Here is a 27,718-nt window from a genome sequence, read left to right as displayed (position 1 = left end):
TGCACTGACGTGAGCAAATACAGAGCACAAAGAAAATATGAGAAAATCCTAGTGGGTGCTATTCAAACTGGTGGGTTGTATGTGTATGTGCAATCAGATTTGTGAGAGCAGATGTCCTTCCAAATATTTTTATACCTACTTGCCAATTAAACTATCAGGGGATCTGCACATGGATAGACCTTTTAGGGAAATTGAATATCTATTTAACTCTCTGTTTCTTCACGTTCAGTAATTTGCATTACAGTATAAACTATGTTGTCTGAATCATTTTCAAGTGGGAGGCTATAAATGTGCCCAAGTACAGAGGTGGAACGTGATTTTTTTAGAACATGTTCCTTAGTTAAAGACAATATGTAGTGTATTCAGTTGATGGCCAGTTATTCTGGATGTTAACAGGATGTTCCTAACCCCAGTAGTATAGGATACAAAAAGCATTCAGGAGGTATAGGAAGTTCCTGTGGCATTATGACAACAAAAGAAAAGAATAGCCATTATAAATATTGTTTTCCGAGGTAAAAAACAGAGCGACCTTTTGAAGTGGCCAAACTGATTTTTTTTTCTCTACATTTCCGCTGTTCCTTCCATGCCAAGGACTGCATGCATAATTATAAATTGGATATATGAAAGATAGAAGTAAAAAAGAAAGTTTACCATAACAGTTTCTAGCTTTTTCATCTCCACAGTTATACATTACAAAAGCCTTGTGCAGTTTGTTAGAATGTGTGGTATTGCCTCTTTCGCTCCTTTATTTTCACAGATTAATATCTGAACGTGTAATTGTTTATGTATTGATCTGCGCTTGCCTCACTTTGCAGCATCTAATACAAACTTCTGATGTATCGAGTCAATTACATATCAAGAATTCCTCCTTATTTCTTGCCTCTGCTTTTCTTATATTTATGAAAGGAAAAAGTCTTTTTTGAGAGAAATTGCATCATATATCTGCTGAGATTAATTTCTGCATTCACTGGGTTTACGAGAGTAAGAATAACCAGCCCCTTTGTGGGTCTATTGGCAACTGGGTTATTTGTCTAGGTAGGCAGGGTGTGCTGAGTGTGTGGTGAGGTGGCTTAATGAACAGCGAGATTGTTGGCAGGCAGGCCGCTGTATAGCTGTAGCGCTGAGAAAACAGCAGGCCAACATAATTGTGCATTGTTCAGCCATAGAACAGGAGGCAGAGCATGTAATGAGCTGTAGCACCCGCTCACGTCTTTCCTAATGGGCTATGACCAGGTTCATCCTTCCAGGGGCCTTAGCCACTCCAATCATCGCTATCGTCCATTCCCCCTCGACTCTCTTTCAAAGACCCCAATATCCCCCTTCTTCCTCCCTCCCACTTCTGGCTGTTCTTTGTGTTTGTCTTAAAGGAGAAGTCCACTTCCAGAACTTACAGATGTACCCCCTTTGTCATCCAAGATGTCGTAAAGAAGTTATGTTTTTTGAAAACATTACAGGATTTCTCTCTATATAGTGGACTTCTATGGTGCCCCGTGTTTGAACTTCCGAAATGTAGTTTAAATGTGGCTTCAAACGATCCCAAATGTGGTTGTAAACGATCCCAGCCAATGAAGAATGGTCTTATCTATCGAAACGATTGGTTATTTTATACATAAAAATAATACAATTTATATATTTTTTAATGTGAATCTTGTCTTGCTCTGCCTGAATTAGTTTTTTCCGGTTCATGACAATTAGGGTATGTCGAAAAACACCCTTCTCATGTTCTCCCTCGACTTCAAAATCGTCCTATATCGCTGTTTTAACATTTTTGTTAAGGTCTTCTTTGCATGTTCTCTTTGCAAAGACTGGGTCGGTACTTCTGCAGTGATGTAGGATGATTTTGAAATGATTTTTGAAGTTAAGGGACAAAATACGATTGAAGTTTTTCGACATACCCTAACTGTCTTGAACCAGAATACACAGAGTTCAGGCAGAGCAAGACGAGCGTTTAAGATTAAAAAGTATTTTAATTGTATTTGTATTTACATGAAAATAACCAATTTTTTCGCTAGACAAGACCCTTTTTCCTTGGCTGGGATCGTTTACAACCATATGTAGGATCGTATGAACCGCATTTAAACTGCATTTTGGAAGTTCAAACTCTTGGCACCACTGAAATGTTTTTAATTTCTTTACGACTGAAGAAAGAAAAACATGCACATCTTTTAAAGGGACAGTTCATCTGTAAAGGCAAATCCAGTCATTGTGTCGCTTCCAAACCTGTATGATTCTGTTCTTCAAAGAAAGAAACTCATACAGATTTGGAACGACATGTAAATGAAAGCCTTGACACGGGCCAACACGAATCTTGAAAACAAAGTTCAAGTTTAGTGAGAAATATGTTGATGTTATTTGCAAGATGCTGTGAGAATTTTCCTCTGGCTTGTTTTTTCAAGGGGTTGGGAAGGTTTGATCCTGTTTTGCATTTTGATTGCTCAAGCCTCCTGCATAAATGGGATTCCAGTAGGCCTACTTCACCGATTTGTTGTTTCTTGATGTTTTTTTTTCTTTTACCTGAAAGCCTGAGACACGCAGAGCCAAAAGAGCCTGAAAACCCAACAGACCAAAATAAACATCAGCTAGTGAAAAGCCCCTGAAATTGAATGTCTATAATGCAACAGAAAATGCAAAAACGATTTTAAGCTGCGCTTTTTTCGGAGACCACTCCGCAAGACACAATGGAAGTTTGCTTTGACTCTCTCGTCACGTCCAGCGTTTGATGTCCTGCAGCCAGAGAGCCAAAGTTAATGAATGAGATCGGTGTGTTCTGATTTGCTGCTCTGTTTCTGGGCACTGGGCTCTCAGCAGGGGCTGCAGCCTCTCTAACCACATTCTGACAAGACAGCTGCTCTGAAAGAGAGAACGATGAAGAATGTGAGCGAACGAGAAACTGGTTGAGGAGCATCGCTTCTCGACTGTAATGATATGGATTTAATTTGTCCTTGGAGGTGCAGGTCACTCCAAAGACGTGCGTTCGGCCGCCTGAACTTCTGAGACGTCGTTAGCCTAAAGTAAACCGACAGAGCCCGTTATAGCGACAAAAACCTACAAAAACACGCCCCTCGATCCACGAGTTGATCTGTCACAAATATCGCTGGAGGGGGTGGTGTGCGGAGGGGTGTTATTCTCTGTTGGTCTCTTGTTTATTATGTCTTGGGTGTTTCATATAACAAATGGAGAGAGACAGTTTTCTCTCAGGGGTTCTTAGCTTCTCCCCACAGAGCGTGATTAATTGTTATTGTGGTCTATTTTTATGTCGTGTCCTGAAATACGAAGGTGCAGGAGAGGTAGCTTGACAATGTAGCTCGGGGCTCTGGCTGACAGTGTTTGCTTTATGGTATTTTCATATTTTATGGCCCCTGCTGATTTAGTTACTTCAAAACATTGCTCGCCATTAGATAGAACACAGGTACTGGCGAGCCCTTCGTGCCATCGATAGCCCCACGGTCCTGCGCATGTTTTATAGACGTGCTAATGCACCGCCGACAAGCGCGGCTGACAGATTAGGGGACGTCGGAGACTCTTCAGGACTCTCTTTCATCTGTCCATGTCTTAATAATGATTACTCGACAGGCTTAAGACCAGCTTTGACCTTGTCGTGCCCGAGACAACTCACCCTGGTTCAGAGGAGCGCCTGGGGTTTAGCTGCTAGAATGACCATGCTGCCAGGACGGAGACACCGTGGGTAGGCAAACGCTCACAGATAGCAGAGAGATGTTACCTGGGTGCTGCTTACTGGGCTGGATAAGGGAAATAAAGAGAGGCAGGGAGTGTTTCTAATTATAACACTCCAGTCACAGTGCTGTGGTGGGCTGTAGCTTGCATGAGCAACCGCAGAAAGCTGACTTTTGGTTTAATTTGGAAGACTAGCAATAATCCAGACTAAATCTCTTAAAGCTGCAGCTTCCCCTCTGTCGGATTAAGGGGCAGTCTTAAAAGGATAAGAGCTGCTTATCAGTGCTTTCCTCAACACTTCCTAGTGACTTCCAAAAAAAGTGTATATATGAAACTGGATACAGTCAGATAATGTGGCTATTTATTAGCGATTATGTGTCACGTAGAATACGCAGACATGGAAGAAACTACTGAGATCATGTAATATTAGAGCGAATGAGTAAAACAAGCAGTAGCAAGCTATTAATTCCTAAGGCGGGAAAACACAGTATGTTAGGAAGCTTAAAGCTGTTTTCGGTTTAACAACGTTCTCTAAATTTCCTCTAAATATAAATCCGTTTCCATCGGTCACATGTAACCTAGCCTCTTGCAAATCAGTAGGACACGTTTTGTCTCTGTGTTACTATTCAGACATTAATATTTGACTGTTTTTTCAAGGGATAATCATTTACATTTACACTTTTGTCATACCAAAATCATGACTTCTGTCTCTGAAAAAACAAAAATCTGTCACACTTTTAGACATTCAAAAACAAAAACTGTTGGCCAAAATGCTGTATAGCTTCAAAAGCTACATCTACAACAATTAATGTTTAAAAAGTGATTTTTGTCCCTATAAACAAAGACAGTGGACCCATTGACTTCTACTGTATGGACCAAAAACATTGAAATGTATACTTTTATGTCAGGTTTGGAACAGGTTGCTTTAAGTAACTCTTAAAGGAGAAGTTCACTTCCAGAACAAAATTTACAGATAATTTACTCACCCCTTTTTATCCAAAATGTTCATGTCTTTCTTTCTTCAGTTGATAAGAAATTATGTTTCTTGAGGAAAACATTTCAGGAATGTTCTCCATATAGTGGACTTCAATGGTGTTCCCACGTTTGAACTTCCAAATGCAGTTTAAATGTAGTTTCAAATGGCTCTCAACAATCCCAGCCGGGGAAGAAGGGTCTTAACTAAAGAAATGATATGTCATTTTCGAAACAAACTGACTATTTATATACTTTTTAACCTCAAATGAAGGTCATGTAAGAAAGGGAAAAAATCTGCTATTTTTAATTGACCATTCCTTAGTTATTGTTGCAGTGTCTGACAAACAATGCCGCTCTCACGCTACACAACATGTTCTAACGCAGTAACTGACAACATGTCGACAGACATGACAGAGCAGGTTACTTCTGGTATGAAACAAGGTCTCAGCTTTAAAATGTTTTTATTTTTTAAGAAATTCAAACAATAAATTCCATTTTGTGGCTCTTTGATGTGTTGTGACAAACCATTGTATTGCCTCAGTTCATGCAGCACACGTGAACCGATTGTCTTTTCATATTTACTTTAAGCACGAAATGTACATGAATGAAAATCAGAATGTATTTTATTTCCACTGTGGAAAGACATCAATACACAACATTTTTCAAGTTTACGTCCACCTAAGTTAATCTACTCTCCTGTCTGATTTGTTTGTTGGACAGAATAGCAGATTCTGCGTTATGATTGGTCAGATTGCCTGTCAGTCAAGCTGTTTGTGAAGGGTCAATTAAACCAGCATATTAATTTCTTAATAGTAAGGCAGTAGAATAAAACCCCTAAAGGTATGTTTTGAAATATAGAGGTTTTGTAAAATCATCCTTTTCTTAATCCCAGACGCAGCTGTTTTGCTACGCCTGTATTTATTTATTTATTCTTTATTTATTTTATTCCAGAGAATGGACTGACAAGTGGATTGACAGGAATGCATATGTACAGTTTTCACTTTGAACATAATTCTTATTCGGAATGATGGCAAGACAGCTGGAAGTTTTATTTACTCGCTTGATGTAACACCGCAAAACAAACATTTGTAAAGTGGATAACTCTTAGATCTAGAAGGAAGTTGGTGAACAAAGGCTGCGGTTGTCATTACTTGAATTATTTATCTTCTTTTTTCTTTTTTTTTATTTCGCAGCAGCGAGGCACAGAGCAAAATGCGAATGCATCCAATTTGAGCCTGTTTGTTTAAAGCGCCGTTAATGAAGTGTTACTTTTTTCTGTTTTGTTTTTGGCTGTCTCACTGTCAGGGCTGCTAGGGGAACAAGCACTAATCCAGCACGTCATGATACGTGTTGTTTGAAATTGCATGAAAGCGAGAGGCTGCCATGTGTCTCACGGGGGTGAAGAGTGAGAGAAATAGGACTCCGCAGGGGCAGAGGCACAGAGAGCACAACCTTTTTCGGTCTAGAAAGCGAGTATCCAGTGGGGAGACAATCACTCAGGGAGCAATGCAAAAATAGAGGTGCGTGTGTGTAGATTCTTGTTTACAAGGTGACACCTTTTTAACCTCCTATTAACTGCATGCTCCTGAGAGCATCTGTTCTCCACTGGGAGAGGGACGTCACTTGATTCTATCTCTCTGAATTCACCTTAAAGTTACTTTCTGGATGTTAATTAGCGAAGAACCCAACCACACCGGTCTGTACAGGTTTTCAGGTGCGAACCTAACTATATACATGGCCAGAAATCACAAAGTATTGGTTTTGTATGAACAAAAGGAGAGATAAATGTTCTCTATCTCTCTCTAGACCTAACAGTCTCACTGTATTGTTTAGGCTGACCTCGGCTCCAGTCTAACTAATGATCTCTATTAAAGCAGGCCTGTTAACCAGGACAGTAATTATGTCGCATTTATCTGAGGGGCTGTTTGCCAGTCTTGGCAGGTTTGTCAAGCCACACTCTCAGTATGGGAACTATAAAGGTAGACAATTGATTGCGATAATTATAATGAGAAACAATAAAGAGAATAACAAGGATTATACTCATTAAAAAGTAAAAATCGCTTATCATATTAGTGCAGTTTCTTGGCATATACAGACAAAATTGGAATAGATATGTGGAGAGTTTTCAAATAAGACAAGTCAAAGAACGAAGCGGCGTATTTTGTGTCAATAATTACCTGCTACTAAAATCTCCATCAAATCCCCCGTAGATGTTACAACCCCATTTTAAAGACTCATTTTCAAAAAATGTCTTAAATTGCTTATTAACCTACAGCCTGGGACCCCAGGTGTCAGATCTCCTCTGTTTCTGCTAATCAGGGGAAGTGCTATTTTTCAAAGCTCGAACTGAACAAAATTGGAGCTGTTGGAGAACTCTTAGGTTGGCATTATTCTCGTGTAATGAGTGTAAGAGAGCCCAATTATTCCACTTGCCATCAAAACAGAGGAAGATTAACTCTTCTCCACTTTGACACTCTCCAGCAGTACTATCTTTTTATAGATGTTCGCACTGTTGATCTGTCTATGCCGCACTGATGTTATTCCATTTTTTTTGTTCACAGCAACCGCCGCGTGTGCGCATGTGTGTGGCTTTGCGATGCTTTTTAGTGCACGATAGCTTCATCAACAAGCCTGCCACCTGAACAAAAAACACAAAGAGAATCCTGCAGCTCCTATGCAAAATGGCTACGACTTGTCATCCTTCTCTGGAGAGTGGCATTAAAATGCTAAATTAGAGATACAGCCACGCTGCGCCTACGGTGGGGGAACCATTTTTGCCCAAGCTTAGCTTGAATCCCGGTTAAGTGTTGGGTTTTGAAGCTTAAATTGTCCAACTGCAGAGGGATTTCACCACTTTGCTTTTGAAAAACATCTTGTAGATTAAATGGAAAGGCCACAGTTGGAGCCCTCTGAATAAATAAAAAGAGTCCAGCTCTATAGGATATCACATTTTTTATCAGCCTGCATGAAATGGAATTGGCTGCTAATCAGGAGGAGCCGAATAACAAGAGATGAATAAAATGATGCGCCGCTGCTCTGACACGAACACAAACTCGCACTGAATCTGAACAGACACACAGATATGTCAGGTTTCGAAAACCGCTGTGCGTGAGGAAAAATACATAGACGCACACCTACCTAGATGGCTTTGATAAGAGACAATTACCACACATTGTTTACTGCGTTAGACAGATGATTTCAGCTGTTCATTTTGAGGATGTCAAAGTGGCAATAGTTTAACTGACCCTACATCAATGCCGAAATACAAAAGCGATCTTTATCAGCACGAATGCAGATGTACCAGGCCGTATGCTGTTGTTTTTTTTGTCCACGACCCCCTTGTCACCCTCCCCCCAAACCTGTTTAGGCCTAAAGACGGTCTAATACAAATTAAATTAAAGAAAGTCTGCACAGATAATCCTGGTGTGTTTCAGCTGCTGTGGCGGCGTGGGGTCAAGCCCGCAGCATCTGGCCCTCCTCGCCACAGCAAGCCCACAAGCTGCTCGGCTCTCTCTGGGAGCCGGAGCAGAGCAGCACCCCTACTGGCCCACTTAGGAGTGTGTGTGTCTGTACACATGTGGTTGGGCCCAAGATGTGGGAATGTAAAACAAGGGTGTGAGCCTGTCAGCTCACATGTAAAGTGAGCTGCCTCTTATGTGGGTTTATTTGTTTGTACAGTGTTAAAGGAGTGAAGGAAAGGGTGTTAAATAAGTGTCACTGTGCAGTGGGGAGAAGAGGTTTTGAAGCAAAATTCTAATTGAAAAGCTGAAGAAATGCATGCTCGAATTAGCCCCGTATATCTGTCGGCAGTCCCTCGTGTAACGCAACGGTGTAAGGGGATGTTGTTGTGCAGTGGTGATAGCAGACTGTCAGCACCCTGATTAACATCTGCTCATCGGTCTACAGATGAGCCACTGATGTGTGGCAAGGTAAAGCGCCGCTCTCGATCCGATGCTGACAGCTGCTGAAAAAGGCCATTTCAAATATTAGAAGCAGATGTGTCCGGCGTGGCTAAATCTGAGCGCTAACTACTCTTACAGTATTGCATCATGAATTGTGCTGATTGGGTCAAGCTTGTTATGATTACAGTGGAATTTTATCCGTCCCATCTGTCTGTTAGGGCATCACGAGACCATCCAGACAGTACTACGTCTGTCGTCCAGCAGCGCATAGTATGGTTGAGAAGTGCAAAAGGGCATAAAACTACAACAGGAGGTGTTTAGAGGAAAGGCAGGGTTTGTTGTGTTTTATCACAGTGGATTTTCTCACTTTTGCTAGAAAAATGGAGAAAAACATTGCATTGTAACAAATGTAGCCAATTTTAGTGTTGAGTAATAATTAAAATACAAATATATTTGTGACCCTTGGAAACAAAAGCAGTCTTAAGTAGCACAAGCATATTTGTAGCAACAGCCAAAATACATTGTGTGGGTAAAAATTATACATTTTTCTTTTATGCCAATAATCATTATGATATTAAGTAAAGATCATGGTCCATGAAGATATTTGTACATTTTCTACTGCAAATATGTAAAAACTTAATTTTTCATTAGTACTATGCATTACTAAGAGCTTCATTTTGGCAACTTTAAAGGTGATTTTCTCAATATTTTGATTTTTTCACATTCTTAGATTCCAGATTTTCAAATAATTGTATCTCAGGCAGATATTGTAACAAACCATACATCAATGGAAAGCTTTCAGATGATGCATAAATCTCAATTTAAAAAAAATACCGTTATGACTGGTTTTGTGGTCCAGGGTCACATTTACATTTAGATAAATATTAATGAGCCAAGTATTAGCAGATCAGCTTTTTTCCAAATTTATATTGACCCTTTTTAACAGGACTGTAATGACGTGTTTCAACTGTCATCAGCATCGTAAATCCTTGAAAGTTTTTTATATTTATATATATATTTTTTTTAATTCTACACATTTATAACACTATACTTTATATTATATTATCTTTGCATCAAATTACAAAAAAAAACAAAAACTAGTTAATGCTAATGCGAGGGTGTTTCTAATGCAGCATCTATGGGAGGGACAGTAAATTTGACATAGTTCTCTCTTCTGACTGCCGTTATCAGTCTCTCTCAGTTTTTTCCTTTTGTTGAAAGTTGTGAAAACACTACCTGGAGTTTTTATTTTGCTATTTGAGCAAATGGGAATGCAAAAAATATATTTGTGGTACTCACTGCTCTCGAAGTTAACCTAACTAGGACGACTTCTGATGCTGAGAAACCTTGAAATGTGAAAAAGGTCCATTCATATAAAGTCATATTTTCAATGTGTTAATGTAAGACTCTCAAATCCATTTAATGGGATAGTTCACCCAAAAATGAAAATTCTGTCATTAATTACTCACCCTCATGTTGTTCCAAATTAAGATTTTTTTGTTGAAATCCGAGAATTTCTGACTGTGTATAAACAGGAATGCAACTGAAACATTCCCAGGCCCAGAAAGGTAGTAATAATATTGTTAAAATAGTCCATGCGACAATGGTTCAGCTGTAATTATACAAAGCTACGAGAATACTTTTTGTGTGCAAAGAAAACAAAAATAACTTTAACAATTTCTACCTTTCTGGGTCTGAGAGTTTTATTTACATTGCTGTTTATGCAGGGTCAGAAAGATTTCTCAGATTTCACCAAAAATATCTTAATTTGGAACAACATGAGGGTGAGTAATTAATGACAGAATTTTCATTTTTGGGTGAACTAACTTGAGTCTGTGTCGTCTGTGCCAGCGTCACCTCAAAGCGTTTAGACCGCTTGCTAAGTGCTACACCGTAGCTCTGGAGCCTGGATCTGAAGCCAAATATGCGGTAAACATTGTTTGTTTGAATAAGTGGGAAAGGTTGGAAGGATTAGTGAAAGATGATGAAGTTCCACCTGCACCCTACCGCGCCGCTTCCTGTTTGCACATTGCATCACATTGCATTTCCACGCACACCTTCTCATCTGTTAGGGATGTCAATAAGGAGATGTCAATAAGGAGGCTGGCTCAATCCATCTAAGAGAGGGAGGGGGAAGAGAGAGATGAAAAGACAGAGTGAAAAAGAGAAAGTGCACTTGAGGCAGAGACAGACAGGGAGTATATCCGGGGAGACTAAGAGTCTGTAATGAGTTGCTGCAAATTTCCATCCACAGGAAAAAAAGCCTGGAAAGATGCCTTTGTGCCTTGTCATTGTGAAGAGAGGTGCTGTGCTTTCAGCGGGGGAGGCGAATGGGCTGAAAGTGAGGGGGGAAGGGGGACGGTCTGTTAGACATCTCAGTACGCTGACAGATATTTGGGAGAACATACCCCGAGATACTATGTCATTATTTTGGATCAAAGTGTCAGGCGGGTATATGATTTACACTCATAACAAAAGCAGCATCCAGAATGGATGAGTCGGCACTCCCTGCTGGAGCCCAGTGCTGGATATTACACTGATGTAAAGGTGTTCACATCGCTCATCTCTACTCGCGCCCGCCGAATGAGTCTCTGTGTGTATTAGTGAGTGTGTCTGTGTGGGAGAGAGAAACAGAAAGATGCATGACTATGGTGTAAAATGGCTCAATGGTGCTCATCCTGAGCTGTGAATATAACAGGCGAAGCACTCACTCTCTTCATGTTCAACAGTGCAGCTAGAGCTGTTTGGCAGCCATCTATCTTTCTTTCTATCTATGAGCAAACCTCTAATTTTAAGAATGAGCAAATTTAGCACCATTAAAAATGCTAGATGCTACAAACAGTGCTGCTTAAGGATTTTAATTAAAAGCAAAACCTAGTTATATTATTATTTTATGATATATTTATAATATTTGTGACCCTGGACCACAAAACCAGTTGCAAGTCGCACAGGTATATTTGTAGCAATGGCCAACAATATATTCTATGGGTTAAAATTGTCGATTTTTCTTTTATGCAAAAATTAGGATATTAAGTAAAAATCTTCCATGTAGATATTTTGTAAAATTTCTACCTCAAATATATAAAAAAACTAAAAAAAAAAAGATTAGTAATATGCATTGCTAAGAACTTAATTTGGTGATTTTCTCAACATTTAGATTTTTTTAGATTTTTTTTTTTTTAAATAGTTGTATCTCAACCAAATATTATCCTATCCTAATAAACCATACATCAATCAGGTGATCTATAAATCACAATTTCAAAACATTTACGTTTATGACTGGTTTTGTGGTCCATGGTAACATTTATGATTCATTTACACAACAATTCAAAAGTTTGGGGTCAAAAAGTACTCAGCAAGGATGCATTAAGTGACAGTTATTATTAAAAACAGTTTTTTAAAAAATAAATGCTGTTCTGTTGAACTTCCCATTCATCAAAGAATTCTTAAAAGTATCAGTTATCAATATCAGTCCACGAAAATATTAAGCAGCTGTTTTTAAGTAAGAAAACAAAGACTCCGCCTGAATAACCTGTGCGTGTCACATCCATTTATCTACAAGCTAGCGAACTGGCATTGGTTTGTACATACTGTTATTATCTTGCATCAGGACTCTCTTTTTCCATCCCAGGTGAGGCCAGGTGGATACAAGGAGCTTTTTGAATGAAAGGAGTGAATGTCTTTTAGCCCAGGCATTTGAATTAGAATAACATCCCACAGGACTGACTTCTGTTAGTTGCAGCCATTTGAGTTTCATTAGTTTCTATGGCTAAATTATCCTTTGAAAATGCAACATGATATTCAAGGCCCCCCACCCACGCACCTCCACAATCACACACACACACACACACACACATACACCTTCTCTTCTATTATGACCAGTCTGCTTCCTGTAAAACATCCAAGCAGATTGTGAATCTATGAAACACATACACAGACACACTGGAGGTCGAGAAGGATATCGTAACGTCGAAAGAGCTATATATAGTGGACAAAGTATCTGATCAATTCCCAAACACCACAGGCCAACAACAAACAACCCAAGTATTCTTGTAAAAGAGAAATATCAAAGTACACACATGGATACACACACACACGCACACGTACAATACAGTAGATCAGAAAGGAGTGTCAACAATATATTACAATAGCATGACCCTACCCTGCAGGAATGCAGATAGGCATGACAGATAAGGTTATTTAAATCTTTTCATCATGCTAAAAGGCAGAGAGTTCTGACATGCGATGACTGTATGAATTATTAACATAGTTGCTATTAATGTATGCATAATTAATCAAACACAAACTGAATGAAGCTTATAGCCCTTAGTATATGTAGATCGAGTCTATTACAGGATCAAACAGAAGGGCATTTTCTTTCTCCCTTCTCGGTTAACGGTGCAGCTGTTGATCTGGGAAATACCCGTTCCTGCTTTCGTTGTTTATGAGAGCGTTGTGATTGTTTTCTTAAAGGAAATATATCTGCTGCAGTTTGCAGGAAAAGCAACTCTGAATGAATGAGGTAGGAAAGCGTATTGTGTTTACTCATTTGTAACACACTGTTTCGTCCCCATGGAGCGCTGCTTTAGTTAGTGGAATAATGCGAAGCCGGGTATACAGATGTAACCGCAGGATGTTGACTTAAAAATTATTCCTTCACCTTTATTTTGTGCAATTGTGTTTTTTTTTAAATACAAATTGCTTTGGATCAGCCGGGTACAAAAGTAATAAATACAATAACATATAGCCAGTTTAAACCTCCAAAAGTGTTTACCCTTGGAAATGGTTCCCTTTCATAATAAGATGGATTTGCGACGGGCCAAATTGAGTTGAGTGTGAATTGACAGGTGATGAAGTGGAATGATCTCGAGGATATGGCAGCTTATTTGTCACATAGGCTCCCGTAGCGATTGATTTGTTATAATTTGTGTTTGTAGGTAGCCGGCCACTATTAAACGTCAACAAGTCTTCATATTCATCACGGCTCCTGCCGAAGAGGCAGAAATAGAAAGCGTAATCTCATCCCGATGCCAGGGCGAGCCTGAGGCGCTCCTTCACCTCCCTTTATACCGCCGAGCCTCCCTGAGGGCTCACAAGGTCTGGAAGAGAAGGGGTTGGGGTGGGGAGGGGGGTAGAATCTATAATCTAGCAGATGGCAGAGGATCTATGGGAAATTCTATAATCAGGGGTTGGCAACCTAACACCGGGCTGAGGAGCGCCGTGTTTCTCTGAGCTGGGGAAGGAAGGATAAATCCACTCCTACCAGGTGCGGAGATGGAACCGCGGTGGTCCGTTCCTGTCGTCACGGGTGCCGTGCGGAGAGGCTTAGAGATGCCGTAGACCCACCAAAGAGATGGTGTGGTAAATAGAGAAGGCTTTGAGAAAGTAGGAGGCAAGAAAACAATGACAATAAAAATGAAGGAAGGCCTGCGTGTCGTAGAGTGAAGAAAGGGAAAGTGCGTGATGTCTGTGAAGAGCGACTCCATGTTGAGATTGGCATTCAGTTTGCCGGCGGGTGTGAGACTCCCCTGCTCCATTCACGCAGTCAAACGGCACACGCAATTTCTCTGCAGCCACACTGCAGCACTACATTTGTAGACATATAGACATCTCCTAAGCCTCCGTGGAAAATGCCACCCTTGCTACAGGCTCATTTCTGCTCCTATCACTAAGCCCCGCTCAACAAAGCCTGTCTCCAGTTTTGCTTTTTTTAACGAGAAAATAGCTATGCGCTACCTGCCTTTGCCTCATGATAACCTCTCCCCGGTAAGCTCCTTGTGGAAGGAGGTAAATAAACAACAGGACTCATTATGAGTACCGATTTCCTCCCAGCACTCTGGGGACTGTGTAAATATGCCTTAAGATGACTGAAGAGTCAGCTTCCAAATAACGCTGAGCACCAAACCGCTATTAAAATGAGTAAATGGAACAGTTGTATTTTAATTGAGGTCTTTCATATTGCTTTTTTTTTTAGCTCATGTAATACATAATGCTGTTTTAAAATAATTTTTATTTAGCCACAGCATTTGTATTCAGTGGAAGCGCAGTGAGAATGGTTTTCCGCCTCTGACTGTGACATATTAGGAGCATTTGAACTTTAGTGAAGTTGGATAGAAGAAAAAAACAACTCGCTTGATCTTCAAGACACGTTTTTTTTGGTCCCCAACCACTCCTTAAAATGAAATAAGAAATGCTTCAAGCCTTAATTTAACTGCAGAAATGAATTAAAATCAGATTTAATAGGCATTTTATCTACGGTGCTGAAAACAAGGGTACAGTCTGATAATTATTAATCGCTGTGATAGCGTGCAGTTTGAATTACTGCGTAATTTGAATGTGTACGGGCTGATGTATCGGTCTTAGAAAAGATAATACATAAATTGCAGCAGAGGTGTGACAAGTATGTTTTTTCCATTCCTCTGCCACCTGAAGAACTTCTGCTCCGCTCGCTCGGTGCATCTGGCCCCCGTACAATGAATGCTCTCACACCCAGACTACGGAACCAATTGTCACGCTGAGAAGAAGGCAAATCAAATCTCACAGCGGCAACTAAGCGAGGAGATTGCTTTTCCTCTCCGCTGGCTGAAGTTGGACGAGTTCGGTGGGGTGGGTTGTTGGGGTTAGAGGCTGCACGTTAGAGAAAAAGAGAGAGAGAGAGAGCGAGAGAGAGAGAGAAAGAAAAAATGAGGTTAGGGTCTCGTTTACCACCCCCTTTCCATTACTTTCCTCTTCGGCCCTTCCGCCTTTGTTCGCAGAGCTCTTAGGGTGTGATCTGGCCCACCGGACCCTCAAGTATGTGGGAAGAGTACACAACAATAATTAAGGGGATAGGGTGACACCGGCCGCCAAACTGGGGCCGCTCGGATCATAACAACACATTGTAGAACCTGATTAAGTAGCCATTTGTGGCAGCTCGTCTGTAGTTTAAGCAGCCCTCATCTCCGAGCCTGAAACCCGACCTCTGTGAAAGAAATATTGATAGCCCTTATGATTTGATGGCGGTCAGCGGTGTAGGCATACAGTACATTACTTTACAGGAAGATTGCTGCTAATGCATGGAAGCTCTCTGGCATAAAGACCTCTAAGGGCCAAGGGCGCCTCTTAAATGCCCTCTGGCCATCAACCTGAATTAATGAAAAACACAAAGGAGCATTGCGCAATACAGTTGATATGGGTGAAGCTTACTAATTATGATGATCCATTAGCGAATCATCACCACACATCAATAAATGCTTTTGTTGTGGAATAATAGCACTTATCTATCACGTTCTTCAAAGAACGTGTTGATATCTGCTCGAAAATACGCTACGGAAGCGCGTTTCGTAATCTCCAGCAGAGAGAAGTCTCTGTGGAACAGCAGCCGCATTTGCATAACTGAAGCTATTACTCCAATTAGCCCACTCTGATATAAGCAGAGAGATCAAAATGTCAACAGAAGGAAATCTGCTGAGATGACTGAGCCTGCATCATCGATAGCGACTCTTCTCGTAAAAGGGTCAGCGATCCGCGCGGCGTAACTGCGTTTCAACAGGGCTCTCATTTGTTTTAAGTGTCACGGCCGAGGAGAGCGAGAGCAAAGCTTCGTATGCGCAGATACACGAGAAGGACAGCCAGGAATCTCGCTCTCCCAGCAGAGCTCGGAATGGCGCCGCTCAGAACCAATTATGGCCGGCCACACGGAGGCAGATCATTTGGAAATTTGTATACTGTCTTTTTTAATGAAGCTTTCCCCTTGTTACTCAGTCCATTGCTGTTCATTAGTCTTTTTGTGGACGACTGTGGAGATGGAAAGGCTCTGTAATGAGTTCTCACAGGGACTAAAGTAGAGCACAGGTGGCATAAAAAACAAAATTCTCTGCACACATATATATATTTATACACCTGCCCTGTTGGAGTACTGAAATAATTGCTCATGCCCATTACTTTGATATTAATGGAGTCAAGTCGGACAGGAACAAGAAGGCAAATAACTACCTTGTGAGCTGCTACGAGAACAAACAAGAGTATGTTCCAAATTGAGGTCTGCTAATATAATGTTAATTAAAATGGCTTTTTACAAATTATCTCCTTGATTACTATGACTTAAGGTTTAATTAGAGCCACAGCAAACACCCACACGGGCAAGAACATACACACACGCACGCAAGAGAGCGTTAACCTTCAGTGGGTCCAGATTTCACCAGTCCAAAAATCTCAATTAGACGCCTGGTCAGCCGTCACTTGTAATTAAAATATTATCATGCGTGGAGGTAATTAGAGAGTGCGGAGGTGAGACGGTACGCAGCAGCTAATTGACTGGTGATGAAAGAAGGTCTAAGGTGGACAGTGATGAGCATTACCACACTGTTAAACAAGAATGAATTTTGAATGAAAACTGAAAGTATGCGATTCAATAAATCCATTTTGAAATTAATGCCACTAGCATGTCAGTTTCAAGCGTGCACGGTTGTTGACACACGCACATAGGGATTCCTCAGTCACTGTTGATATACACAGATGAAGGAAATGCGCATGTGTTTGGGATCATAGATCTTTATGCAGAGTTATTCCATCTGTGATTATGAGAGCTTGTATCTGTCTCCCAGCAGCTAGTCTGGATGTCCCTGGCTGGCGGCATAATCATTGGTCGTGTTGCACTGTCTGCATTAACCTTCTTATCGTCTGGGTGACTGCTGTTGTCAGGGGGGCTGATGGCTAGACATACCCCTGGAAGGAAGCCACTGACTTCGTTTTCTATCTCGGCTTAGAATCAGCCGAAGTTGAGGCTGAGAGAGGAGGCAGGTTTCTACCCATGGAAAATACCTGAATGTTGAATCTAACTAGCCAGTCAGATTACAAATTACAATTACAAAACAGCCAGTATTTTACTAAATGTACATAAGGAAGAATATTTGTGACCCTGGACCACAAAACCAGTCATGAAGGTGAATGAATTCTGAATGAATAAGCTTTCCATTGATGTATGGTTTGTTAGGATAGGACAATATTTAGCTGAGATACAACTATTTGAAAATCAGGACTCCGAGGGTGCAAAAATCTAAATATTGAGGAAATCGCCTTTAAAATGGTCCAAATAAAGTACTTAGCAATGCATATTACTAACCAAAAATTACATTTTGATATAATTACAGTAGAAATATCTTCAAGGAACATGATCTTAACTTAATATTCTAATGATTTTTGGCATAAATGAAAAAGGTATAATTTTGACCCCATACAATTTCTACAAATATGCCTGTGCAACTCAAAGAGTGTGGTCCAGGGTCACATTTAAGTATCATTATATGAACCAACAGAGCAATAGTCATTAACAGCAATAATTATTTACATATTTGCTTACCAAATATTGATCAGATTTGATGGAAAGTTTGATTCATGGAAATGAATAGAACTTACAGACGTTTAAACCATTTTCTTAAGAGCATGTCTTAACGCTTTCATTCCTGCAAGTCACAAAACAAAGAGGATTGTGAAATTAGTCATGCTGTTAAAGTCTGTGCATAATTCATGACTTTGCTTAATTTCATAACACTCGCAATACCACCACAAATATACTGCAAATACTTGAAATACAAAACACAGTGCTACTGTGTACTTCTAGTCATTTATTCAAAAAGCACTGCTTTCCAGAAGACTCTGAAGTCTCTTTTTCAATGTGGGTCAAAGAGTCATCATATGCAGATCATTGAGGCCTTTTCATCTGCATTTGCAAAGTTAAAAAATCCCCTGGCATGCTCTTAATTTCCTTCCTCCGTTTATTTATTTCTTTGAAATGTTCATATTAGCATCCTCAAAAGTGGTGTGAGGAAAAGCAGCACTCGAAGAGAGGAAACTTTCTTCTCTAACCCCGAACCCCTCCTTCTACTATTCCCCTATCTGGCTTAATGACATTTTGAAGAGCGTGGTCTGACTAGGGATGGTTTTGTGGGTGGGGGGAGGCTGGAGGAGTGACGACAGGAGCAGACTCACTGCAGCAGAACAGGCCACATGTGCTTAGAAAGAGAATGGGAGAGTTTGCCTTTGAAAGCCCAGGCAGCTAACTAGAGTCTTTGTGTAAAATAACATTTCTATTGAAAGGCAATTACTGGTGACATTATTTTGGTTGCTGCATAATTAAATTCATTTTTGTTCTCTCTCTCTCTCTTTCTTTTTCCCTCTCTCTCCCTTTAATTCTGTCTCTTTCCCCCAGACGGAGAATTATTCCATTGACTCCAGTTATGTAAACAGCAGAGCACACCTAATTAAAAGGTATGTCTTTATAAAGCAATCAGATTAACTTATCTTACTCATTTTGATGCATTTGTAAAGCTGTCATATCATACTTCATATTTTAGAATGAGACCTTTTTGCATATTAATTTTAATGGAAGGACATACGGTTATAGTACAGTACATTAGAACATCTATTTATCTTACAGAAAAAAAACTCTGATATGACACTTAAATGGGAGCCCATTTTCGTCACTGAATAAAAAAAGTAGAAATTGTAAAAAACAAAAAAGACTTTTCACAGAATTGTGAGTTTATATCTTGCATTTCTTAAATTTCACAAAAAAATCTGAATTGCAATCACAATTGTGAGAAAAAAAAGTCAGAATTGAAAGATAAAAAGTCGCAATTGCCTTTCTTTTTAGTTTTTATTAAGTGGTGGAAATGGGCTTCCATACTTTTAAGATGGCATTTGTCATAAAAAAAAAATTAAAAACAAAGTTTTTGGTTCATAAATCCGTCTTAGGGTTTGGCCACATACTGTAGGCAAGATATTAATACTCAACATGTTTATAAATGGCCAGTGTTAAGCTTTAATAATTCAGTATCATAAGTGATTAAGCACATCCTCATCGAGTAGTTCTCTTTTCTTAGCCAATATGAATAATTCCATCAAATCCCTGCAAAAACGTGTATACATATTACATGTTAGAGAATATTAAAGCTGTAGCCCAGAGCGGAGGCTTGGGCGGTTAAGCTACATCCATGTAGATGTTAATCAGATAGCTAAATCTACAAGAATTTAAATCCTGGAATTGCAGAGGATTCTTCCTGAGTACACACAAGGAGGGCTTTGTAATGCCACGGAGATAAGGAAAAGGTAACCTTATTTTGCATTGTGGAAGAAAAGCGCAAGGACAATAGATCCTTTGTACTGGCAGGACTTGGCCAGCATTCCTCAGTCCACCTAAAAGGAGGCTATTGACTGACACGGAGCATTGGCATGCAGACATCCCTAATGAAGGTCCTCGGCGCCTGGGGGCCCGGCTGCGACGGATGTGCACTGCCTCTCTTACCTGAAGCAAAAAACATTCCAGTTTACCTCAGTACTGCATTTTTCAAACCAATTACAGCAATTTTATCTTCTGAAAAAAGCATTGCCTATGTTTACATAAACAAAGAGTATTCAAGTGTCGGCTGTTTGGCTCTGCGACACTACAAAGAAATCCCCTCCGGAGCCTGTGGGCGAACAGACTGGGACAGGTGCAATTAGACTGATAAAATCAGAGGCTGCACTACCACCATTGCAGTGACATTGCTAGAATCCTTCTCCCTCTCTCTCTCCCTCCTCTCTTTCTCCTTAGAAGCGGCTACAGAGATGCTTTTGTCTATGTATGTCAGTGTGTGTATGTGTACGCATGCGTTTCTGATCCTCGCTGTTGCTTCAGAGGCAGAATGTGTTCCACTGGGCTAACTATCAAATTAAGGGAAATCAGGCTTGTGCACTGCAGCTGTCAATTGGCAGCTTTTTCCCGCCTCTCGCTCTTTTATGTCAGTGAATAAGGGTAAAGAGGGAAAGCACAATTTGCTCAAATTATTACACCTCTACTTTAAAACTTCTACAAACGTATGTGAACAAAATAAGCTCTCCTTAAATAGACAAAGTGACCTGAAAACCCCATGAAATCGAATATTTGTAGATTTTTGTCGACATTTAAAAGTCTTTCTCTTCCAGGAAAATGAACCATAAATATTGATAGATCTTGTATGCAGGGGTGTAATTCAAGATGTCTGCCTGTGCTGTTTTTTTTAAGATGTCACATTATATATATATATATATATATATATATATACAGTGGCATGTGAAAGTTTGGGAACCCCTTGCAGAATCTGTAAAAAGGTGAATAATTTTAACAAAAAAAGAGAGATCATACAAAATGCATTTTTTTATTTAGTACTGTCCTAAGATATTTTACCTAAAAGATGTTTACATATAGTCCACAAGACCAAAAAAATTGGCTGAAATTATTAAAATAACCCGCTTGAAAAGTTTGGGAACCCTTGGTTCTTAATACTGTGTGTGGTTATCTGGCTGATTTACGACTGTTTTTTGTAATGGTTGTTCATGAGTCCCTTGTTTGTTCTGAACCGTTAAACTGAGCACTTTTCTTCAGAAAAATCCTCCAGCTCCTGCAGATTCTTTAGTTTTCCAGTATTTTTGCATATTTGAACCCTTTCCAGCAGTGATTGTATGATTTTGAGATCCATCTTTTCACACTGAGGACAACTGAGGGACTCAATGCATTTAGAGCTGGGGGGTGAAAACAGGATGAAGATGACTAAATATTTCTTATTTTGTTGAAATGTCATTTTCTACTGCCCTTCGGAAACAACAGAAGACACTTAAATGTTTCCCGGAAGACAAATTAAGTACAATTTACCTTGATCTTCAAATTCAAAAAGTATTCACCCCCCAACTCTTATTTGTTGGTCTGTTCCACAGACAGATAGCTGAAATGATTTTTTTTTTTTAAAACACTGCTGCATTTTTTTTTCTCCCTCAAGTCATTCCAGAAGGTGAATTACATAGAATTTTTGCTCAAAATGTGAAGTTCCAAAAAGATTGAAAGTATGTAGTAGTAGCACTGTTAATAATTCCTTACATTTGCATCATGTTATGACTTAAGTGTTGGTCTGCTCCTCAGACAAAGCCATCAAGTCATATGGACCATTTTTAAAATACTTTTTGGTCATTTTGGACCTTAGTCAATTCATTTTCATTATAGAGCAGCAAGGATATTTTTCAATATTCACATTTTATGTTACACACACAAGACGAAGTCTTGAATGTGTGCAAAATGACAGTTTTCATTTTTGGGTGAACGATCCCTTTACTGCCTCTACAATCAACAGCTATACAAGATGTTTTTTCTGACATAGTCTATTTAAAATGTGGAAACTTTGACCACAGCAACACATAAGAGCTCTGCACAACCATATAGCAGTCACCCCTGATCCTTTTACCCCACCATATCAGAAAGTGAGAAAAGTCTCCTCTTTTCAGCTTTACCATCTGTGCGGCTAAGAGCTAAATAAAGCGTAACACTGGGTGGAGAGACTGAAAGTATGATGAAACCAAAGTTGACAGTTAAATAAAACTTTCTTCCTTTCTCTCTTGTCTTTTCTACTTCACCTGGCTGTAGCACGTCAACATTCAAGGACATGGAAGGAAACAGTCTGAAGGACAGTGGCCACGAGGAGAGCGACCAAACCGACAGCGAACATGACGTTCAGAGAGGGCACTACGCCGACACAGCTGTCAACGACGTGCTGAATATGACCGCACCCCCCAACAACTCGCAGCTACCTGACCAAGGTAAGACAGAAAGGTCTCGACTAGCTTAAAACATCCCGAAAAAAAAAGTATCAAGGCATAGCTTCGCAGGCAGAGTCGGCCTTGAGGCGCCTTGCTAATGCACAGGCAGCACTTCTCTTCCTGGCGTGTCTTTGATACCAGCCCGGGAACATTATTGACGGATGTGATCCACGTCTACAGTCGACTGCAACACTTCAGATCCAGACCTAAATGGCAGCAATTAGGCTGACAAAGGTTGAAGGTGGAAATCTACATATCACGCAGTCTCCTCATGCATAATTCACGCGGATCATTTAGCAGGGAATTAATGTTGATGTTTCTTTTTTTTTCGGCTGCCGTTAAAGACATCCGGTATGTTGGCAGGAGTCAGTAGGAGGTCATGTTCACTCTCAGCTACTGCCACTCAATGCTACAAAGTTATAGAGCGACGAGTGGCAGCACCACAGAGAATCAAAGCGCGGAGAAGACCAAAAGAGGGCTTCGAATGGTTTTATTACACCGATTGTTTTGTGTTGTCATGCTCAATCAGCCTTTGATCTGTGTAATTTAGAACAATGGAACACCTCCAGCGGCCGCTAATAGTCAATAGCGAGAACTCTATTCTTGTCGGATGGAAATTAGTCAACCAATTTTCTGAATTACAATGAGAGCTTGACATTTGCTGAATAGAAAGAGAGCAGAATAAAGAGCATTTCTGAGGGAGGCGAGGTCATTAAAATCGGCAGGACGGTCTCTCAGATTGGAGTTTAAAGAACGTGAGGCATTGTGGGTTGCCTGCGATGTGCAAAATCAAGCCTGTCTGTGTCTGACTCATAGTACTGCTTACAGATCTCAGTGTCTTTTGCTCGGGGAAGAAGAGCCTAATAAGAGAGCCGAGGAAGAGAAAAGACCGAGTTAACAGCTATAAAATAATTTAGCTTGTTCTTCCTCATTGTGGTTTTTTTCCCCTCTGTAAAGCAGGAGCCTGAATTATGTAGAATTGGCAGGTGAACCAATTAAGATCTCATTTGGTCCAGATCGTGTGCTCTATGGCTAATTCCAGCAGGCTAATTAACCAGTTTGCTCTCCAGATGAATTGCAAGACGTATGGCTACCTGGCAACCGGAGAGGATGAAACTTCCTCCCATTTACATTTTATATGTAAATGCGTCAGATGCATCAGCAGATTTGTTTGTTAGGCTTGCCGTGTTGTCTAAGCTATGGAAATGGCTGAGAGGAATTACAAGCCTCTGGCTTTCCATGATGGAGATCTTTCTGCATTTCTTACACTGCCAACTTCCTGTCAGCGTATAATTAACAATGATTAGCGAGTCTCATGACTACAGTTTAAGCGGTTGTAGACGTCTCTCTGTAAGAGAAATGCATATGTAGGACTCATAAAATGCATTCTGACAAACCCTCCAGCTCGGCACTCACGTAATTGGACACAATTAGAAAAATGTACACAGAGAATGTTACAAGTAGATGAAGCCTTTCCAGGTCAGCCATTTTATCATTAGCAAAGCTCTTATCTGCTCATGAGCAAGCAAACATTGAAAATAAAGGATAGCAGATAAGCAAAATGAGCAGGCACTTCAACGTCGCTGTCGTCGGTTTTAACCAAAGCCATTAGACGGTGACAAGTATCAGATACTAATGTCATTTTGAGGCATGTCTTCTATCGTATTATTCTGCAGCAGCTACAGGCCCTTTGTCCCCAATGAAATGCAAAGCAGTGGACATACAGCTCTCAGTGGAGTCTTTATCCACAGCCTGTCTGACAATAGTTCTTACATATCCAGAAATATAAGGTAACTGATTGACCTTCTGGCAGCTATGAGGTTGTTAATCAATGGTTTATGTTTTTGTCTAAATCATCAGCCTACATTATTTCATTATCTCCTACATTATCTCAAAGTTTACACTGTTGTGATTCATCTTGTAACTGCTTGGTTTTAATCATGGCTTAAAATGCCGCTGAAAAAGCAGGTGGGCGCTGTTGCACTTTGTTACTTGCTAAAGTTGCTTGCTGACTCACTGACTCAATTGGCCCAAACACAAAACCAAGGTCGAGAATTTCAAAACCGAGGACGAGACTTCAGAAACCTCAGGTAGATTTGTTACTGAAAATTCTTGTTACTGAAAAGTGTTTGCCAACCTTATTTTTGCGTAAAAAGTGCTACGGTAGAGTTCGTTGTTAGTGCAATAAATTTAGACCTTGACAGAATCACTGAAAACCAACGTGAGGCAGAATTCCCAGCTAGGAAATAGACACACTCATTCACCAGGACACTGAGGCATATAGCGGTTGTAGTGGGAATACCTCTGATCTACCCTTTTACTGTTCTAGTACAGTGAAACAAGCTTAAACTGCAATTGCCAAAGGACATAAACAGAGAGTCTGGATATAAAGACTCTTCTTTGTTTCTCCGTTTTGCTTTTGTTTTCATGTTTTTTTTTTCACCCTCATTCTTCCTGGAAACAAACAGAGGCAGGAAGTTGAGGGATAGCAAGCTCCCTCCTGTCTCGTTCCCCAGGCTCCCGCGCAGTGTAAATGTTTATGATTCACGCAGCTCTTTGAAAAGGTAACGTTTGCACCAGGGACCCAGTGTTACCTCAGATTTAAAATGGCTCCTCCCCAATTTCTCTTTCCATTGTGAGATGGAGTGTGAGAACGGGGGGAAAAAGCCCTCTTAGGACTGTGGTCTCTTAACACACAATACACAAACACTTCCTCAGGGGTGTTTCCTTCATAGCCTTTTATTCTATTACCAGGATCTATGTCTATTTCCTTCAGCATGTGCTCTTTTTCTTTTAAGAATACACCAATTTATACTGGCTTCTGTGGCACGAAACATCACACTTATCTGGAGATGGTGTGTCCTTGACAGGAAATCGTGGGAGACGGTGGTCAAGAGCCAAGACTAATGATTGCATTAGGGCAGAATTACCTACAGTGCTCAGTGAAACGGTGATGAATGGGTTACAATGTAGACGTCAGAGCCTGAACCCTTCCCTCTGTGTTTAAAGCCTCCCAGCTTTGAATTATACATCAGTTTACTAACAAAAGACTCTTGAGGATGATGGTACCCATTATAAATAGCATATTAACGTTAAAAATACTTCCACGTCCCTTCAAGAGCATTTATAGGCCCGAACCAATCTGTGAACCTCAAGGATCGACTGTTGATTTTGTTTGTTCTAGGCCAGAGGTCTGGTTGAAGGCTATTTGTAGAGTTCCCAGTCCCACCAGACAAAATGACAGTCACCATTAAGCTCTTCTTCTCCTCTCTCTTTTTTTCCCACCCCCCAAGGAGATTGAGGAGCTTTGGCAGCTCAATTTGCAGCTGCTGAGTTCCAGCATGTTCCACTCAGAGTGTCCCCGACCCCGGGAGTCTTTTATTCATCAATTCCTCTGTCCCCATGGGCTTGTATCTCCTCCCATGCCCCGGGATTTCACACTCCCTCCACCACCCAGTGCCCCATCAGCAGACTCCGGCTTCTAATTGATTTTGATGAAATTGATAAAAGAGTTTCCCTTTTTGTCTCCATCACCCCCCATGGACCCCCTCCCACCCATCACAAACCCCTCCTCCATAGTCACCCTCTCCATCTCTCCAACCCGCCACTGGCAAGATCTGTATACGTGCCCGTACTGCTCAACTTCCCAGACAGTTTTTCTCATATTAAAAGAATAGACAAGTATAATAGTTTTTGCTCTGCAGTCTCACCCCAAACTTTTAGTTGAACATTTTTTTTTTGCGTGGGGGTCTCTGATCGCCTAATGCAAATGCTGACAGATGTCAAAATGAAGACAGGAACAGACAAAGACAGAGAGAGGACTCAGAGTCAGGTAAGCAGGGTGCAGAGAGCAGGAGAAATGATGTCTTTGACAGTTTGGTGCGGTTTTCTCTTGACTCTGAACTGAACTGCAGCCTCAAGGGTGCATCATGACAGCTGACTTCCCCTAAAAAACTAATATTAACATTTGACTGAAACAGACATTAAAGGCTCACTGAAATTCTGCCTGTTATGAGACATGTAGTTATATTAAAAGCTATATTATTGAGATTTTTTTTATTTTAATTACATTTGATAAAAAATCCACACCTGTTTGCCTTTAACGGGGTCATCGGATGCGAAGTTCACTTTTACATGTTGTTTGAACATTAATGTGTGTTGACAGTGTATGTACACATCTACCCTATAATGATAAAAAACCATGCAGTGGTTTTTAATTAATCTGTAAAAATAATATTTCCTTTTTTAAATCGAGCCATTCTCAGATGCCTGTTGGTGTGATGCCACACGGCCGCTCCCACGATAGTTGATTGACATGAGCGTCTTACCTCAAACCCGCCCTAAATCAGCTGTAACAGTCCGACCTCATTCGTGATCCAGCTTCACCTACAGCAGAAGTGAGTATAAGGGTTTTTTTTAAGAATCTCTGCAATCACCTTTCCTAATAACATGCTAGTTAGCAAGTTTCGCGGCTAAACGTGGCTAAACAGACTCGTCACTCCACAGACAGAAGAGAGGGGCGGGGCGAGCAGAGCTGATTTGCATTTAAAGGAACAATCCATTAGAATGGGTTGATTTTTGCAGAGCTCATTTTGACAAGGTAAAAAGGGTGTTGTTTTACACAACCATTGAGAATTTTTAGCCAAAGTATATTATAGACTTTTCATTAAGACCTTAAAGAATCATATCAACTTGTGGAAAATGATCATCTGATGACCCCTTTAAATGGCTAAGTGCAGTGTTAAAGGGATAGTTCGCCCAAAAATGAAAATTCTGTCTTTAATGTTTTTCCTAATCTGTAAGACCTTTGTTCGTCTTCGGAACACAAATTAAGATAGTTTTGATCAAATACGAGAGCTTTCTGACCCTGCACAGACAGCAACGCAACTACTTCATTCAAGGCCTAGAAAGGTAGTAAGGACATTGTTAAAATAGTCCATGTTATAAGGCTACGGAAATACTTTTTGTGTGCAAAGAATACAAAAATTACGACTTCAGCAATTTCTTTTCTTTTGTGTCAGTCATAAAATGTTTCAGTTTTGTTGCTGTCTATGCAGGGTCAGAAAGCTTTTGGATTTCATCAAAAATATCTTAATTTGCATCCCAATGATGAACAAAGGTCTTACGGGTTTGAAACGACATGAATTAATGACAGAATTTTCATTTTAAATTGGTCAATGAAATGACTCATTAAGATGTTCGAGAAAAAAGTGTTTTGAAGGTATGAGATGAAAAATGTTAATTATGATGATAATTAAATTTCAGTGAAAACATTTTGTTAAAAAAACATGACAAACATAACACTGTATTAACAGTTCACTAACAGAGAATTTGAATAAGAAAAATCTAAAAAGAATACTGTTGTTTTAAATAATCTAATCTTAAATTTAAATGTAAATAATGTTTGAAAAATGCTTTTATTTTTGCATATATTTTCAATGACTACAATTAAAGGACTAGGATTAAAAAGAAGTAAATAGAAATTAACACAGGCTGTGTATGATGCATTCTTGTCTCACAAAAACAAGCTAGGTGGAGCGCAGCACATTTGAACAGAATGTGTTTTTGGCCAGGTCCATCTA

General features: G+C 40.1%; 1 protein-coding gene across 4 annotated transcripts in view; it reads left to right on the top strand.

Moving 5' to 3' along the window:
- pcdh19 (protocadherin 19) overlaps window positions 1-27,718 on the top strand; it is a 60,369-nt gene that overhangs the window by 12,783 nt on the left and 19,868 nt on the right. For all 4 annotated transcript variants that reach the window (XM_051127625.1, XM_051127622.1, XM_051127623.1 and 1 more), the window contains exons 3-4: window positions 18,742-18,800; window positions 21,964-22,136. In XM_051127625.1, the coding sequence (XP_050983582.1) occupies window positions 18,742-18,800; window positions 21,964-22,136 (232 nt within the window). The remainder of the gene's footprint in view (window positions 1-18,741; window positions 18,801-21,963; window positions 22,137-27,718) is intronic.

Source organism: Labeo rohita, chromosome 14 (genome assembly GCF_022985175.1).
Source record: "Labeo rohita strain BAU-BD-2019 chromosome 14, IGBB_LRoh.1.0, whole genome shotgun sequence".
In the NCBI taxonomy this organism is placed as follows: Eukaryota; Metazoa; Chordata; class Actinopteri; order Cypriniformes; family Cyprinidae; genus Labeo; species Labeo rohita.
The sequence above is the reverse complement of the archived record's forward strand: the minus strand, read 5'-3'. Positions and strand labels throughout refer to the sequence as shown.